Source organism: Lepidochelys kempii, chromosome 6 (assembly GCF_965140285.1).
Source record: "Lepidochelys kempii isolate rLepKem1 chromosome 6, rLepKem1.hap1, whole genome shotgun sequence".
Lineage (NCBI taxonomy): Eukaryota > Metazoa > Chordata > Testudines > Cheloniidae > Lepidochelys > Lepidochelys kempii.
This window is the reverse complement of record NC_136385.1, coordinates 69,137,967-69,155,115: the sequence shown is the minus strand read 5'-3', so window position 1 is coordinate 69,155,115 and position 17,149 is coordinate 69,137,967. Positions and strand designations below refer to the sequence as shown.

At 45.7% G+C, this 17,149-nt stretch overlaps 2 protein-coding genes across 13 annotated transcripts in view; one reads left to right on the top strand and one right to left on the bottom strand.

Annotated features, from left to right (window-relative positions):
* NUMB (NUMB endocytic adaptor protein) overlaps positions 1 to 4,591 on the top strand; it is a 145,680-nt gene extending 141,089 nt beyond the window's left edge. For all 12 annotated transcript variants that reach the window (XM_073348543.1, XM_073348553.1, XM_073348549.1 and 9 more), the window contains one exon: positions 2,671 to 4,591. In XM_073348543.1, the coding sequence (XP_073204644.1) occupies positions 2,671 to 3,371 (701 nt within the window). In that variant the 3' untranslated portion in view covers positions 3,372 to 4,591. The remainder of the gene's footprint in view (positions 1 to 2,670) is intronic.
* A 1,689-nt stretch (positions 4,592 to 6,280) lies between these two features.
* The window catches only part of PAPLN (papilin, proteoglycan like sulfated glycoprotein), a 73,635-nt gene continuing 62,766 nt past the window's right edge, over positions 6,281 to 17,149 (bottom strand). The window contains exons 23-28 of the mRNA XM_073348537.2: positions 14,832 to 14,970; positions 13,193 to 13,330; positions 12,394 to 12,521; positions 11,754 to 11,862; positions 10,254 to 10,429; positions 6,281 to 9,010 (exon numbers count right to left, since the gene is read on the bottom strand). Coding sequence (XP_073204638.2) covers positions 8,850 to 9,010; positions 10,254 to 10,429; positions 11,754 to 11,862; positions 12,394 to 12,521; positions 13,193 to 13,330; positions 14,832 to 14,970 — 851 coding nt within the window. The 3' untranslated portion in view covers positions 6,281 to 8,849. The remainder of the gene's footprint in view (positions 9,011 to 10,253; positions 10,430 to 11,753; positions 11,863 to 12,393; positions 12,522 to 13,192; positions 13,331 to 14,831; positions 14,971 to 17,149) is intronic.

Sequence of the window (17,149 nt, the reverse complement as noted above, 5' to 3'; positions counted from 1 at the left end):
GCAAAACACTAAGCAGCATTTGCACTATAGTACTGCCTCCTTGCCTTCCTGGTTTCCCTTTCCTTCATGGTTGGAAAGCTGACATGGGGAGAGGAAGAAGGGGACCAGGGGAACTTGAGAAGGGAAGAAAGGAAGAACTTGGAAGGAGGGAGAAATTATATGGAATCTAAACTGTGTTGAGAAATGAGTTAAAAGTTGAACTGCTAGGAAAAATATACTGAAATCTTGAGAATTGAACATTGCAGAAAAATTAGACAGAGGTTAACAGACTGAATTATGTAGGAAAAGAGTAAGGAAAGAGTGGAGATGAAGGAAGGGAGAGAAGGAAGAACAAAACAAAGGTGTCATAGTAAGTACAGTTTAACTATTTTATTGAATGTTGCAAGTTGTTAAATACACATTCCAAAGGTTTGAGTGTATATATGCAATACAAAGAGTGTGTGTCTTGTCTACTATTTTAAAAATACATTTGCAGTCCCACATTTAGGTAATGGAAAATGAGTACCTTAGGAGGAGCCCTAAAGTGTTCATGAATTCCTAGTCCCATGAGATCCAACCTCCTGTAAAAATCCTAAAATCCATCAGGGCAAGGATATTCAAACAACAACCCCTCCCCCTGAGATCCCTCCACTAAATAATGGAATTTGTAACAAGTTCAGTCTTAGTCACTGTGGGACAGATCATTTTGTCGCTAGGTCACAGATTCCAGTCTGGCCTCAGTTATAATGCTAAAGTTTTATTGCCATCTAAAAACCTTGGCCTATGTACAATTGGTGGTTGGTCTGAGTGGCCGGGATTTCTAATAGGCAGGTTATCAGCACTCTTGTGGGCTGTAAGTAGAAAGACCAAAGCTTAAATTGGCTATGCGACAGAACTACCATCCTTACCCAACTGGGATGGTTCCTCTCAGCTCAGGGCTAATAGGCAGTGGAGAGAACTCATATAGTTGCCTGTCATCTACATGTTCTGTTGATGAATAAGACTTTAGTCTCCAGGGCTTCCAATCAAGCACTATTCACAGTCGCTTAAATAGTTTTGGAAAATGAGGGACAAGAAAGAAGACAAGATAAAGAATAGGAAGTAGAGGAAAGAGATTTTGTGATCCTGCTAATTAAGTAAAAAAACCAAAGATACTGTTGTTACCACCATAGCTTGCTACAGCTTGAATTCGAAGGCCTTGTCTACACTACAAAGTTTTGTTGGTAAAAGCTGCCTTTTGCTGACAAAACAGGGGAGGTGTACACACTACAGAGCTACTTTTGGCAGCAAAAGGAAACCACATTGACAAGAGGCATAGGGCTTTCTGTGGCAAAGTTAAAGTGACAAAGCATCAGTGTAGACACTGCTGTTTGTTTTGTTGACATAACTGGCTTCCACCAGAATCCTACAATGCTTGCCAGGACTGCTTTGCTCACTGTTTTGAACTCTGCTGCCCTGCGGGCATGCCCCTCTCCTCCCTTCCTCCCCCCCATTTCAAAGCTCCGGGAAGTATCTGACAGCTGAGCGTGCTGCTCTGTTTGGGGAACAAAGAGCAAATAATTGGAATGTTCCTGTTCTGTTCTCAGCACTAGGAACACAGGGGCATGCAGACTGCTGCTGGGGGTGGGGAGGGAGGGAGGGACTGTTGTGCTGCTTTGACATTCCTCAGTTCAGAGAGCTCATGGAGCTGGTTGCTGCTCCTGGCAGCTGAGGAGGCTGTGGGAGAACTCGACGGGAATCATAGAACCGCAGGCAGAGTGGGCTGCTTTGGGAGAGACTGCTGTGCTGAGCAGAGCTGGGGGCTGATGCTGATGCGTGGGGGTGGGGTCCCCCTCTCCCTGCCTCAGGATAGGTCTGTCAGCCTGCTGTCTCCCCTGCCCCAGACACACCATTCTCCTTTCCCCCCCTCCCCCCCTTTCAGTTGAAAAGTGGCTGGCAATCTAAAAGGATGCCCCTGGAATGATGGGATTGAGAAACCTGCATCATGTGATGCGGTACCTGCCCCATGAGGCATTGCAAACCCTTCTCAACGCATCCTGCAGCCAGTTGCACAGTGAGATACCTACCCCAGTGCACTGCTCTGTGTCAACATGAGAGCTGCTAGTGTGGACGCACTCGGCCAACACAAGGACCTAGTGTGGACATGCAATAGCGCTTTTAATTAAAGCGGCATAACTTTTGCTGACAAAACTTTGTAATGTAGACAAGGTCTAAGAGTCACCAGGCCTGACTGGCATGTTCAAAAGCTATTTTGCTCTGAACAGGGAAGTCTTAAATTGCCCTTTCCTATGCCAAAGTAGGAGCAAGTAGTAAGGGAAGGTAGTGCTACATTTTCCCGCTTGCCTCTCACCTTCCTCTCCCTCTCCCTCTCCCTCTCGGAAAACCAACCTCAGATCTCTGCTGTAAAAGGATGCTTCAGTGCTGCCAGTGTCCCCTCCTGAATGGAGGTGATGGGAGTGCTAGTGGCAAATTTGTTAGATAAAATCTCTTCTGGAACAAGGGAATTCTTCTCTCTCCCCTTCTTCTTCCTGCTGCTGCAGAGATTGTAGCATCCTCGCAAGCTGTGAGGGTTGAGAGCCTGGGGCTGCATTTGAGTACACATCTTTGGAGCCCTTTGACTAGCTTTGATAAGGAGGTGAACATAGCTGGCAAACTGATGTTTTACTGACTTCCCCATGTTTTTCTTTCCAGGTACTGAATGGAGCACTTCCTCCAGTGCAGCTTCACCAAGTCTCTTCCAGATGACTCACAGACGCACTCCCTCAGAGGCAGACCGCTGGTTGGAAGAAGTATCCAAGACGGTCAGAGCCCAGCAGCCACCACCAGCGGCCCCACAGCCATTCGCACAGCCTCCCCTTGCGGCTTCCAAGCCAGCGCCACCTTTTCCAGTGAACACCTTTGTTGCTCCTCAGCCAGTGCCAGTTGGCGTGGTACCGCCAATGCAGCCAGCATTTATCCCTGCTCAGCCGTTTGCTGTAGCAAATGGAATGGCCTTTTCTGCTCCCAGTGTGCCTGTGGTTGGAATCACTCCTTCTCAGATGGTAGCCAATGTTTTTGGAACTGCAAGTCCCATTCCAGCATCCCATCCCCATCAGTCACCTAGTCTTGTCAAACAGCAGACGTTCCCCCAGTCTGAAACCAACAGTGCTACTGCCAGTCCATTCTTCAAATCTTCTGCTCAGCACAATGGCTCCGCAGCTTTCAATGGCGTTGACAGTAGCAAATGGGCCACTGAGGACAAGCAGTTACAGCCTCCTGCATCTGGCCACCAGGTAGATCCATTTGAAGCACAGTGGGCAGCACTAGAAAGCAAGGCAAAGCAGCGCACTAACCCATCTCCAACTAACCCCTTCTCAAGTGATTTACAGAAGACGTTTGAGATCGAGCTTTAAACATGTATTGTGTGCTAGGATGGAGGGAGCAGAGGACTAGTTCTAATTTGAACATTTTGATAAACTAAAAAGGTCCCTACAAACGAAGAGGGAGCAGTCATGGGAAGGAGAAACCTACGATGGACCTGTTATGCAGTTATTAGACAGGAATCATGGAAACACCCCTTTCTGCCCGCCCTCCCTCCCTCCCTGCTTGGAAAGCTAAATGGCAGAGGAAACCTAAGAGATCCGAGGTGGGGGTTGAGCCCTGAAGCCCATTTGCTGGAATATCAAGAGATCTCACAGGATGAATATCCAATGATCTACCTTTGTCTTTAGGTTCTTTCTACTTTTCTGTGAATTGTGAACATTCCCCTGGAGGAAAGAGGAAGCAAAGTTTTCTAAGGTGGGGAAAGGAGTTGTTGGATGTATTAGGAGAGGGGGGAGTTGTCAACTACCCAGCAAAAGCTGTTTGTGGAAAAAGTTGAGCTTCCATTTTGAGTAACAGAGCGAATATTATATATATAAAGAATAAAATAAAGCCAAAATCTTTATTTTTATGCATTTAGAATATTTTAAATAGTTCTGGCTATTAAAAGCTGTCTGAGTTGTAAGTAATCTTGCCAAAGGTAAAAAGGGGTGGGATGTAAGAAATTGTACATAAGATTGATTTATCACTGATTCTTATTGTAAGTAATATGGGGGAGGGAGGAGATGGGTCCCTAGCTTGTTCTTGTATAAGTTCATTTGTAAGTGGCATATTGCAACAACAATCATGAGTCATGACCAATAAAGTCACTATAGAGTAGTTTTAAATAAAAAAAAATTAAAGAACAGTATTGCCATGGTTTGAAAACCATGGGGAAATTCTATTGTCTTTTTTTAATGGAATCAAACTAAATATTATATTGTATGTATTTTTTCTTTCATGTACTGCTGCAGTTTCCTTGTCTTAATTTTAACACTACTGTGATTTACTGTAGCCATATCTACAATCTGGGGCTACCCAGGAACCCATTTTGTGTTTGCTCCATAGATTCGTTTTTTAACTTTGTTTGTGAAACTTTGTGATTAGGGCTGCAGCTGTTCCAAGTTCTGCCTCTGGTGACTTGTGAAATCCATCTCATTTTAACTTTACTTTTAAACTTTGGCCTTACAAGCAAAAGTAAGTTATATATTTGTACTGATTATGATGATTTATAATCTGCTTTAACAGAAATAAATGTTGGTGGTAGAAACTTGCATTTTGCAAAGTTTTCCTTCTTTCTCCCTCTGCATGCCTTCTTTGTATCCTATGCACTCAGTTCATACCCTTACTTGCCTGAGAAGTCACTTCAGTGCCTGTGTTAAATAAAATATTGATTCTTTCAACAGCTAAATTCCTTTTCTCATATTTTCTACATACTATTAAAACTGGTTACCTAGAGCTCTTGGACCTGATTTTTAAATGTGCTGGGCACCCAAGGTTCTCATTGACTTCATTTGAATGTTTTGAGTATTTTGAAAATCAGACTCATAGCATTTTTCACTGCCTAGTGAGATCCTTAATTTGCATCACTGATTCACATATCAGAGTGAATGTCTCGGGCTCTTATTTGCTTCCAGGGGATGGATACCCTTCTGTTCCATGGCAGTTATGCCCAAAGCTATCAGTCTTGCTGTGTCATGTAACAGAATGGGAAAGAGTAGAGAAGGTGTTTTTCTCTTACCCAGCATAAAGGCATGAAGATCCTGGCAGCCCCTGGAGAAGGCAATCAATCTCTGTTCTTACTGCTCTCCATTTTTCTGTGTATTCCACAAATATGTAAGCTGCTGCCTATGCTATTAAGATAAGTGGTGATGCAATAAGAGAGTTGGTGAATGTGCTTAGATTTCCCTGTGCAGAGAGGCTAAGTATAAAACACAAGCCACTATGTGGCTCATATTTCCCTTTTTAAAAAGTTCATCATTCTGCTGAATCCAGTAATTTGTATCTTGAATGATAAGAGAAGTTTAGTCTCAAATACTAAACCCAGGTAAAGGGAACTTGTGCTTTTATTTTTCCATTGAAATAAATTGGTACTTTCTGTGACTGCTAGAACCTGATGTGTGTCCATAAGACGCACCCTAGGCCATGTTCCTCAAGACTTAGCAAGTGCTACCTTTTTTTAAAAAAAAAAAGTCCGTTTATTGTGTTTTAAAGTTGCATGGCTAAGCACTCAAGTCAGGCAATGCTGAGTTTAAGATTGGCCATGCAACATTAACTCTGCCCCTTGTGTTGTCTAATACCATGAACATACCATTTCTCAAATACAGCGTGACCACTTTTTCTGCAACATCAAATACAAATGCTACCATAAATGTCACTTTTCATTCCTCTTGTAGATAGCCAGTCAAGGGGAATACAACATTCATAGAATCATAGAATATCAGGGTTGGAAGGGACCCCAGAAGGTCATCTAGTCCAACCCCCTGCTCAAAGCAGGACCAATTCCCAGTTAAATCATCCCAGCCAGGGCTTTGTCAAGCCTGACCTTAAAAACCTCTAAGGAAGGAGATTCTACCACCTCCCTAGGTAACGCATTCCAGTGTTTCACCACCCTCTTAGTGAAAAAGTTTTTCCTAATATCCAATCTAAACCTCCCCCACTGCAATTTGAGACCATTACTCCTCGTTCTGTCATCTGCTACCATTGAGAACAGTCTAGAGCCATCCTCTTTGGAACCCCCTTTCAGGTAGTTGAAAGCAGCTATCAAATCCCCCCTCATTCTTCTCTTCTGCAGGCTAAACAATCCCAGCTCCCTCAGCCTCTCCTCATAACTCATGTGTTCCAGTCCCCTAATCATTTTTGTTGCCCTTCGCTGGACTCTCTCCAATTTATCCACATCCTTCTTGAAGTGTGGGGCCCAAAACTGGACACAGTACTCCAGATGAGGCCTCACCAGTGTCGAATAGAGGGGAACGATCACGTCCCTCGATCTGCTCGCTATGCCCCTACTTATTCAGATTTGTCTGATACAGCTACACCTACCATTTGATGTCAGTCCAAGCAGAATATGATCTTCCTGCAGTCCACTAACATTCTTCCCTGAACAGTGAACATATTTTACTTCATGATATTTAAAGACAGCCCAAAAAAGTAAACAACCTGCTAGTTTGGTTACTATACAATTAAAGCTTCAGCAAAATCTCAGAGAATAAAATCGGTAGGGGAAAGGACAGCTTCATTCAGTTTGTAAGGTGGTTGTATGTCTTTTTAAAACTGTGTGAAGTAACGGGTCTATTTAGGAATCCATTTGAAAAATCAAATACCTGGACAGCTGCTTCAAAATATCTATACTGAAACTGGCCATCATCCATCTTTCTACAGTGAAGAGAGAGTATGAGCAACTTAATGTAACTAACTCCACTTCATCAAAACTAGATGGTGACATCAGCTGCTTTAACCAAAAAAAGGCCTTTACTTCAAGTGGAACTTATTACCAATCCTGTGCTGCAGGAGCTGACTATTTACATGAGTGCTACATAATTGTATAACTTAACCAAAGGTTGACTCTTGCTAACATGTTTTAAACATTATACTGTAGAAATTGTTACACTGGTAAATCGTCTTCAGCTCAGCCTGGGGGAAGTGTGGTGACCACTCAGTTTCGGATAAAGTTCTAACTGTGTTTCGTTCGCTTTTCTCTATATGCTTGCTTCCGGGCATTGCAATGGTAAATCAGAAGGGGGCAGGGCTAGCCTCTAGTGGTGTTCTCCTGCTGCTGGTGCTCTGTAGAGAACATGCACAGCCCCCTGAGAGGAATCTTAATATTGAGAGATTTAGGAATTGAATTTCACTAATTTATATTTCTCCACATGGTGACTGCCAACCAGAAAAGTGCTTAACACTCCTGTGTGGCAGGTGGTGTCCCTATTCACTAATGGAGAAACTGAGGCAGAGAAGGGTTAGGATTTGCTTAATGTCACAACAAGGCTAGGAAGAGAATGCAGACTTTAATGCTGCCTTATATAGGAGCAAAGAAAGTCTGTTACAGGAAAGGATGGCTAATTTTGCTTAGTACCCTGCATGGGAGGAGAAAAGGTGATGGGATACGCTACAGTAAAATTTTGCTCAACCTTGTTAAAGAGTAGAAAATAGAGACTTTCCTAGCAGATTATTAGGTTTGTTGACTAGTTTAGACCTCAGCATGTACCCAGCACACATTCACTACAACCCACATGAACTGACCAAAATCCAGTTTTACGCTAGTAAAATGGACTTGGCAACACCATGTGGGGGCAGCTGGCTGGGAGGGAAAAGCAGTGCTTCAGGGCCAAGCCTAGAATCAAAGAGGGAAATACCAAAGGTTGAATAACACTGAGTAGGTTAGGCCTCTACACATGCTGAAATGTAGCGTAGGGGTGTAGCTGACCAACTCACTCAGGCTACAGCAGGCATGTTGGAACAAGGAGATGGTGCTCCATATGTCAGTAGTTCTCTCTAGAGGAAGCTTTATACATAATACACTAGTGTAGGAGGTAATAATTGTTTGGGGATGTTACTGTGTCTTGGCTTGAGCAAGGCACTGCAGTTTTCTTTCACAGTCCTGTGTATACATTTGATGGTGCCACCCTTTGTTGGTCACAGAATGCTGAATGCTTCTGTTCTATTTACAGTGCATGTGGAATTCCTTACCTGTAGTACCACCCTGCTGGAATGACTACCTCCACTGCTCCGAGAGGGTGGGGTCCTAAAGGACATGTAGTCTTGTGGCAGTTAAGTGAGGACAGAGCTCTAAAACACTGGTGAGTCAGAAAGCAGTCTTTGCGCTAAGCCCCAGCATGGTGCTGGATGAATTAGAAAAGCGGGAATGGTTAAAGCACAGGGACTTGGCCCACCTGAAATGCCCCTGTTGCTGTGATCAGTTAAGCAATATCTGTTTCTTCCCAAAACTTGCCATATTTCAGTGGACGCTGAAATGACCTGTGTCTGGAGTTGTGTTTGAAGTGTGTTAGGATGAAAGAAATAGCCTTCAAGAAACACTGAGGCTGTCATGGGATTAGAACACCATGTTTACATGCAATAGGTTCTGTTGCCCTTCAGTGCCCACAGGCTTTTAGATGGGAACATTCTGCCTCACTGTTCAGGGTATTAGTGGATGGTGGTTGTCTTTCTCCAAGTGGCTCACAGATTTTGTTTTTAGGAAAGCTTTCTCTTGCTTGCATGAAGTGTGTGTCTCCCTCTCTTTCACGCTGCCTGTTAAGCTTCTCTAAAGTAACAGGATTCTTTGGTTCTTAGCATTTCTTCTGTGAATGAAGGCAGGTGTTTGTGTGAAAATAAGGAGCTGTGATGTGTTTAGGACAGTGGAGCTTCTACTGCCTCTGAACAATGGCACTGAGTAGCATTCATATATTGGCAAAACAGCCCACCTGAGTGATGAGCAGAGTGTTTTTTGGAGTAAAAAGGACAAAGTCCCTGCTCCTGTCCAGTAATCTTCCTAGACCGCCATCTCTTAGGAGCTGGGCTAGAGCTGATTCTCATCCCTGGTGGTGAGAAGGGTTGTCCTGGGGTTGGTACTGAGAACAGCTGGCACAGCAGAAGCTGGAGTAATACTCATTAGTGCAGAGCTGGGCCTGTATGATCAGATCACAGTTGGCAAGGTGTGGCTGGTCAACACACTGGGTGGTCAGGTCCACAGCTGCAGCAAAAGAAATAGCAGGAGGAGAATGACAAGTTAAATGGGGGAGGGAGAGGGCATCAGTGCCTGTTTAGTGCTGCACAGTAGTAGCATAATTTCTGACAAACACATTTATATTTCTAAATGAATAATTAGTCAAAACTGCGTTGATCTGCCAGGACCTTCTTTTTCTTTAAACATCATAAGCACCTAGGAGAGAGCATGTTCCTGCCTTCCCCATGCTGACTGTGTAAACAAGTCTTTGCTACCTTCCAGAACTGTTCAGTTGGGCTCTAGAAATCCCAAGTTAGATACCAAAGTAGGTGGCCGGTTTGCTGAGCACCTACAGCTCCCACCAGATACACAGGGAGTTGTTGGTGCTCAGCACCTGAAAATCAGGCATGTCATTTGTAGGTGCTTGAACATGGATTTAGGAGCCAACTTCTGGTTGCCCAAGTTGAACATTTTGGCATTAATGATTTCAGCCTCCCAGCTCCCTCCTGAAGTTAATCATCTTTGTTTCACAGCTGGGGGAAACCAATGCTCAGGTCTGATGTGAGTTCAGTGTTACATAACAAACTGATGGCAGAGTTTGGAACAGAACCCACAGTCCTGCTGCCCCCCCTTGTGAGGGCAGTTAGTGGGGGGAGAGGTGGGTGATGGGCAGACACAGAATCCTGATTGGAGGGTGTTAGGGAGTCCAGGGCCTGCACCCCTCTTCCTGGGATTCATTGTGACTACCAGCCAGCCACTAAAATGGAAGGTTTATTAGACAATAGGAACACAGTCTAAAACAGAGCTTGTGGGTACAACCAGGACCCCTCAGTCAAGTCCTTCTGGGGGAGCAGGGAGCTTAGACCCCAGCCCTGGGGTTCCCTGCATTCCACCACCCAGCACCAAACTGAAACCAACGCGCCCGCCCCTCCCCCCCCCCCCCCCCCCCCCCAGCAGGCTCTCCTGCAGCCTTTGTCCACATTCCCAGGCAGGTGTTACCTCCCCCTCCTGGCTCAGGTTACAGGCTCACAGGTATCCCATCCCCTGTGAAACTCCCCTGCCACATTCCCAGGTCAACACTCCCCCCTCCCTACTGCATCACAGAGGGCTGCAAAGGCAAGTAAACAAATAGCTTTTTCTAGTGTACCCAAACTGTTCTAATCAGTCTCTTTCAAAGTAAATGTAAAACAGGCCTAGAAGTGGAACAATACTGTATTACTGAATCCAGGTGATTGGGGGGGAGAAGAGGGGAAGAACTGGTCTTGCTCACCTTCAGGTCTGCTCTTAATCACTTTCACCTTGGTGCTGGCACTGACAGAGTTGCTGCCCCTGTAGGCATTGCATGTGTAAGATCCCTCGTCATCAGCCTGAGCATTGTTTATAATCAGGCTTCCATCCTGTGACAGGTGGATGTGGTGACCATCCGCTCGCATTGGAACTCCATTCCTGTAGTGGAAAGCCCGTTCTATGATAAGAGTTTGAGGGCCTAAGCTTCCTTGGGCATTTGAACTGACTAATTTTTCAGGTGAATGACAATCTTTGTCATTTCTTCTTTTGAAAGGCAAAGATAAGTAAATCAAGGTTAGCACTTCTGCCATGCCAGGGGCCCTATAATTACAGGTGTATTTAAAGCCTGAATCCACCAAAGTGGGCAAGAGACAGCAGCATGCTCTGTAAAACCACAGTTTCTCTCCAGTATCAAAGGGCATTGAGTGGTTGGCTAGCAGTGATCAGCTGTGCTGCTACCTGCTGCTAGCTATCTATCTCATACTCCTCCAGGCCCCTTCTGACCATGAGACCCAGGCATGTGGCCAGTAAAGGGGGTGGAAGAATGGGGGATTGGCCCCTTTTTCTTCCTCCTTCAAGAAGATAAAAAAAACACACAAGCAGTCTTTTGGAACAGTAGAAAGTCAGATATTGGCTAATGTTTCTCCTGGAATACGCTATACAGGACTGGAGAATAGTAGAATTATGAACTCCCTTACAAAGGAAATTAACCCTTTTCAGTGAACAGGTTTTGTTTTACTCAGACTTTAACACTTTGTTTCTTGTTTTGTAAATTCAAATACCTAATGCTCATAGAAGAAAATCTTTGTTATAGATTCAACAGCCCTGCCCCTTCAATTAAGGTCCAAGACCATTCCCAAGCCACTTCTCTGGGTCCTCCACCAAGAACACCAGCACAATGATACTGTTTTTTGAGCAGAAAAAATACACAAACATTTATTTTATCCAATACACCTTGTAAAGTAGCCCAAAAAAAGGGGGGAGGGGAAATGTTTTTCCCCTTGTAATTGATCTTTAATTCTTCCCTGTCCATAACTGGGGTGGGGGGAGATGGGCACAGGTACGAATGGCTCCTTCTAGTGGAGCTAGGAGAATTCCCTGCCGTTAAAGGGTCTGACAAAAAGCGCTCTCTCAATTCTTCAGCCTCTACTTTTTGCTGAGGTAAATGTCACTATTATCCATCATAGCATCTTCCAGTCTAGCCAGGACCTGAACTTCTCTGCAAGGGGTTCTTAGCTCTAGCATCTGCTTTCTTCCATGGCTCACCAGAGCCCGGCTGTGGTGCAGGATGTACCTGCAGGGAAAGAGTAAGATTAATTGGGGGTGGGGGGTGAGATATTGCAGGAGGCTCAGAGGCTGGTTGGCTGCCCTGTGTTAATATTTCATGCAGGTTCTGCAGCATGCCTAGAGTGGGGGATAAATGACACCATTCAGAGAGGAAAGAGGGACAGGAAATGCTGTTACCAAGGGTTGTACTGCTCACCTTGACCATCTGATGTTCACATTGTTGCCTGTCACCATGCACTGGAGCTGCGCATTCTCTCCCTCCGACACAGTGAGGCTTGGCAGCAGGCCCGAGATCCTCAGCTCTCCTGGGCAGAGGGGAGATCAATAGCAGGAAGACCCTTCTATCCTGTCACTGATGGTAGGGACCATTCCTTCATAAGAAAAGTCTTTCCACAGTGGCTCTAAATGCCCAACCAACACTTGGGCAGGCTCCTGAGCCCTCAGCCAGCTTTGCTCTCCCAGCTGGGCACTAGCATGTGGGACAAGGGTAGAGAAGAGGAATCCCCTTGATTTCTCTTCTGCACCCCTGCTGAAATCTTGTCTACACTAACGTCCTTTCAATGAACCACTATGGTACAGCTGTCAACCTACAGTCAGCAGCAGCATAATTACACGCTGCAGCTATTCTAGTCACATATGGACTTTACAGCCATTGGGGAAGCAGTAAATATAACTACCCCTTTCTTCTAGCCTAGTCCTGAATGTGACCTGACTAACACACGGTGGGGTCTATAGAGGCCAAATCCATGACTTCAGCTGGGGCACTCTACACCCTTTCCCACTCCCTTCTTTTAATAATCTAAAAATAGAGTGGGGCCTTTTCCTCCTCTTGTTACCTAGAGTCCGAAGTTGGATCTGCCGTTGATCCTGCTCATGGCCGTTCGAAGCAATGCAGGTGAAGAAGCCAGCATCTTCAGAGCCAACGCGACTGATCACCAGGGCACCATCGGACTGCTGCCTGTGCCTGGGGACAAAAGGCACAAATTCCCCTGAGTGTCGGGAGAGGGAGTTTGCAGTCATGGTGTTAGGAGCAGCACTGCACGTGAGGTCTTAAGCAACGTTTCTGCTAACACCCTCTGGGCAAACATTCAGCAGCAACACAGATTTAAGTGGGCTACGACACCCCTTAGCAATAAGGGGAACTGTGCCACCACATCCGTCAGCCACTCCACAAAAATAGATCCTAGTGCTGTGATCTTCAGAGAACGCTCAGATCCATCCTCTAGGGGAAAGCTATTACAAGGTGACCCCAGTAACTCTTGAAGTTCCCCTTAAATGTTCTTATACCTTGTACCTACCAGGTGAATTTATCCCCTTTCTCTGTGATTTTTTTTTTAAACTAATTTGGTTGATCGAATGACATGTGGCAATCTTGCATATGAACAAATTTCAGCCTCTGGCTCACTGGTGAATTATTCACCACACCTGTTCACTTGAAAATGATGTTCACACCTTAAACTGTGGGCCACACCACCTAAAATCACATGGTATTGTTTCTATTCCCTGATGGGATGGAATAATTGTTATAAACCAGTGCAAGGCCTGCCTCCATCATTAAGGCCTTGATTCTCTCAGGTAGAGAATGCATTATGCACCAGGAGCCCCAGCGTTGTCATCAAAGCCACATGAACTCACCTGGAAGAGGAGACAGGCTGCCCGTCCTTCTGCCACTCGATGGTTAAAGCAGGTGAGGCTTCTACTCCGCAGGGCAGTCTGACTTGCTCCCCAATGTTGGCATCCACCACCGAAGGCTCATTCTTATCCATTATTAATCTGCAATACAGACCCCCACAAGCACAGAGAGATACAGCAACTTCCTAGTTCAGCATTTGCAAATCAATCCAGCTTTGTTGTATTACTGCTTGCTTTGTCCCCCAGAGGAGGGAATGAGGACCTGTGCATTCCCCTCAGAATCTTGATGCTCCAACCCTCTCTCCCTCTGGAAAAAATAGCCTCAGTTTAACCAGGAGCCAGCTGAGTGTGACTTGCTGAAATGCATTGTCTCCACATTAAAGCTTTGGAGAGTGCAGACCTACATACACATCCTCCTAAGCATTCCTTTGGCTGTCGGCCTAGAAATGTCAGGAGGTCACTTTGAGTGATGTTAGGCACTGTTGATCAGGGAACCAAACGAGCTTCACCTGTAAGTGCCTGTCCGTCACACACAACTGAATACATTCATAGGTTTAAAGGCAGGCGGGAATAATTATTACACTGATCACCCTCTACATAGCACCAGCCATAGAACCTCGTCCCCCAAGGAATGTCTGCATCAAGCCCTACCCTGGTGTCCTGTAACAGTACCTAGGGTGACCAGAGGGCAAGTGTGAAAAATTGGGACAGGGGTGGGGGGTAATAGGTGCCTACATAAGAAAAAGCCCCCAAAATCGGGACATCTGGTCACCCTACCAGTAACATATTTGCCTCTTCAGTCTGCATAAAGATCAGGTGATGCAGCCAAACATCCTTTCAGATGGGACTAAATCAGCCCTGTTTTATCCTTTGGGATGGACAAACTAGGCTAGAGTAAAGGGAAAACACCAACTCCCATCCTTGACTCAAAATTAAAACCAAATCCTTCTTGAGCTTCAGAAAAAGTTTAACACCTTCACCTTCTGCCTCCTGCTTGCAGCCAGAGTTGGTCTGAGGGTTTTGGAAGCCCTCAGTGACTGGGGGTTTGGATCTGCAAACTTGAAAGTAGGGAAGGCTCAGGTCCTGGTCCCATTTTATCTGAGCCACCAAAATTGTGTGGTTAAGGTGAATAAAAAGTTTTCCCCCTTCTCTATTTACAGCAGGACCCAGAAGTATCCAAGTACCATATAAGCAGCCGTTCTTGCCTAACGCCCAGCCCAGCCATTGGGAACCAGGCAGGACTAAAAGGCTCACAAGACTCTAGATGAGTGGGGCTGTGTTGGAGCTATGGTGCTGGGCTTTTGTTATTCAATGGGTCTGGTTTGTGCTCGTTTAAAATAGTCCTGTTTTGTTTTCTTTCCTTCTGGCAATGAATTCAGTTGCTAACCAGCGCAGCCCTAGTCATTTAAACCCTTCTCTACTGCCAGGCACCAGGAACCTGGTTGTTATGAATGGACTCTGTGAGGTAAAGAGAGTTTGTCGCTCTCATGTATGGCTGGGACATTTGCTAAACTCCACTTCCACCCACCCACCACCTCCAATTGCCCCCCACAGCAAGAGGGCACCTCTCACCCTGATCTTCCCCACATGGATACCAGGTGGGTGTCATTTGGGCATGCCAGATGACAGTTGCTGGCCTTACCTGTACATGAGTGGCTCGTGTACAGAGGAACCAGATGACTGTACAGTATTAACTCCTCTGGTGAGATCTCTGTGTTGGTGATTCAGACCATGAAGGAGCCGACCTCTAATACCCTCTGTCAGAGGAGATCCACGGTCCTCTATTCAAAATAAAATGCTGTATGTGAATAATACGATCCATCCCCCATGACCTCTTGTGCAAAGATGGTGTGAACTTGGGAGAGTTAAAGCAGCTGCTGAACTGGAGCCAAGACCCTGCAGCATCTGTTCTCTGATTGAGGAGTGCTATAAACCTGCGATTCCTATTAATGGGAGCTACAGCCATGCAGGCAGTGGATATTAGACTCCTTCCTTGCCTGCAGCAGTATCCCTTAGGTAAGGAAGCCTTTTGCCATTACCACAAAAGAATGGCAGAGAGAAGCCGATGTTTCCCATCCCCCTGCAGAGGCATGAGGGCACGCTCTGGAGAGGTGAGGGGAGGCTGTTTAGCCTTCTTTTATTAAGATAGTCATTTTTTTATAATGTACTTTTTAAAAAAAGCATAGTAAATAGTTCACTCTCTGGCAGGCCCATTCTGAGCGAAACTCCAGCATCTCCCACAGGCACCAAGAGTCAAAGTGGAGTTGTCTGTCCCAGCAGAGCATATAACATGATATGGTGTAGGACAGGCAGCCATGGCAGTGATTTCAGACCAAGGCCTGCAGGATTCCCCTTCTTTAGAGCGCTCTCTGCACCCAGTAAAGTGTTAGAGGAGAGAAGATAGCACTCCAGGATGAAAATATATTGAGGCAGCTTGTCCTGCTGGAGCTGTGACTGGCATTTGGCAAGTCACTGCTCCAGTTATGATTGGCACTGCAGCATTTCTCACTGCTGGCATCAGGGCTAACCCTCGGCAGTCACTGCGCTGAGGAAACGTATTGCTGGGATTATGGCTAGCACTCAGCAGGCTGTGGCCACTGCCATGGAAGAAGGTAGCAAGACACTGCAGTGGAGAAAAAAAACTTACCTACCTGTAACTGTTGTTCTTATAGAGGTGTTATAGCCATGTATTCTAACTAGGTGTGCACACACCCAGTGTGCTGGAGCCAGATAATTTTGCCTAGTAGTCCTTGTCATGGGGGGCACACACCTTGCAGCCATACCCCCTCCCCTGGCCATATAAGGGCAGCACTGTCCCAACCCCCTCTGTTCTTTTGCACCAAACATCAGAAGTACAGACTCCGATGCAGAGGGAACAAAAGGTGGGGCATACAATACATGTCTGCATCACACCTCCAAGAACAACAGTTACAGGTAGGTAACCAGTTTGCTTCTTCTTGGAGCAGATGCAGCTATGCAATCTACTCAGGTGAGTTGCAAGCAGTACTCGTAGAAGGTGGGGCTCGGAGTCTGTTTACACAAGGACTGCAAAATTGCTTTCCCAATGTTTGCATCTGATCTGGGCACAGCAGTAATGCCAAAACGGTTTGTAAAAGTATGTACAGAGGATCAAGTGGCAGCCCTGCCCAATCTAGGAATGGCACTTAGCAATGCTGTCAAAGGTGCCTGGGCTCTCGTAGAATGAGCTTGCACCCTTTGAGGTGGTGTAGCTTGGGCTCCTTCGCATGCTGTCATGATACAGGGAATTATACAGCTCAAGACTGTTTGTGAAGAGACCACTTGACCCTTCATGTGGTCTGCATGTGACACAAACAAATGAGATGAGGAGCAGAAAGCTTTGGTCCTATCCAGATAAAAAGCTAAACATCGCCTGGCACCCAGTGTGTGAAGATGTTGTTCCTCTGGGGTGGAACGTGGCTAGGGATGAACACTGGTAAATATATAGCTTGTTTCAAATGAAACGGGGAAACCACTTTGGATAAAAACGTAAGGTGTGGCTGCAGGGTTACTCTTCATGGCAAGAGCACCTAAAGTCCCAAAGCATGTAAAGTAGTTGAGGAGCCTTAAAAGAGTGCAGGGTTTTGTCATTTTTTTCTGAAAACAAAACCTGTCCACCACATGGTAATTCCTCAACCATCTGCTGCACATCAGGCTCAATGACTAAATTCTGCAGCCATGAGGCCCTCGTAGTCACAATTGATGCCATAATTCTGGCCATGGCATCTACCACGTCCAGAGCTGACTGCAATGAGGTCTTGGCCACTATACAGCCTTCCACAATGAGTACCATAAACTCTTCCCTAGAGGGTTCTGGCAACTTGTCCTTGAACATAGACATGGCCATCCAATTGACAAAATCATATTTAGAGAGCAACGCCTGCTAGTTCACGATGTGCATTTGCAGGAAAGAGAGGAGATAAATCTTCCTTCCTCCTATTA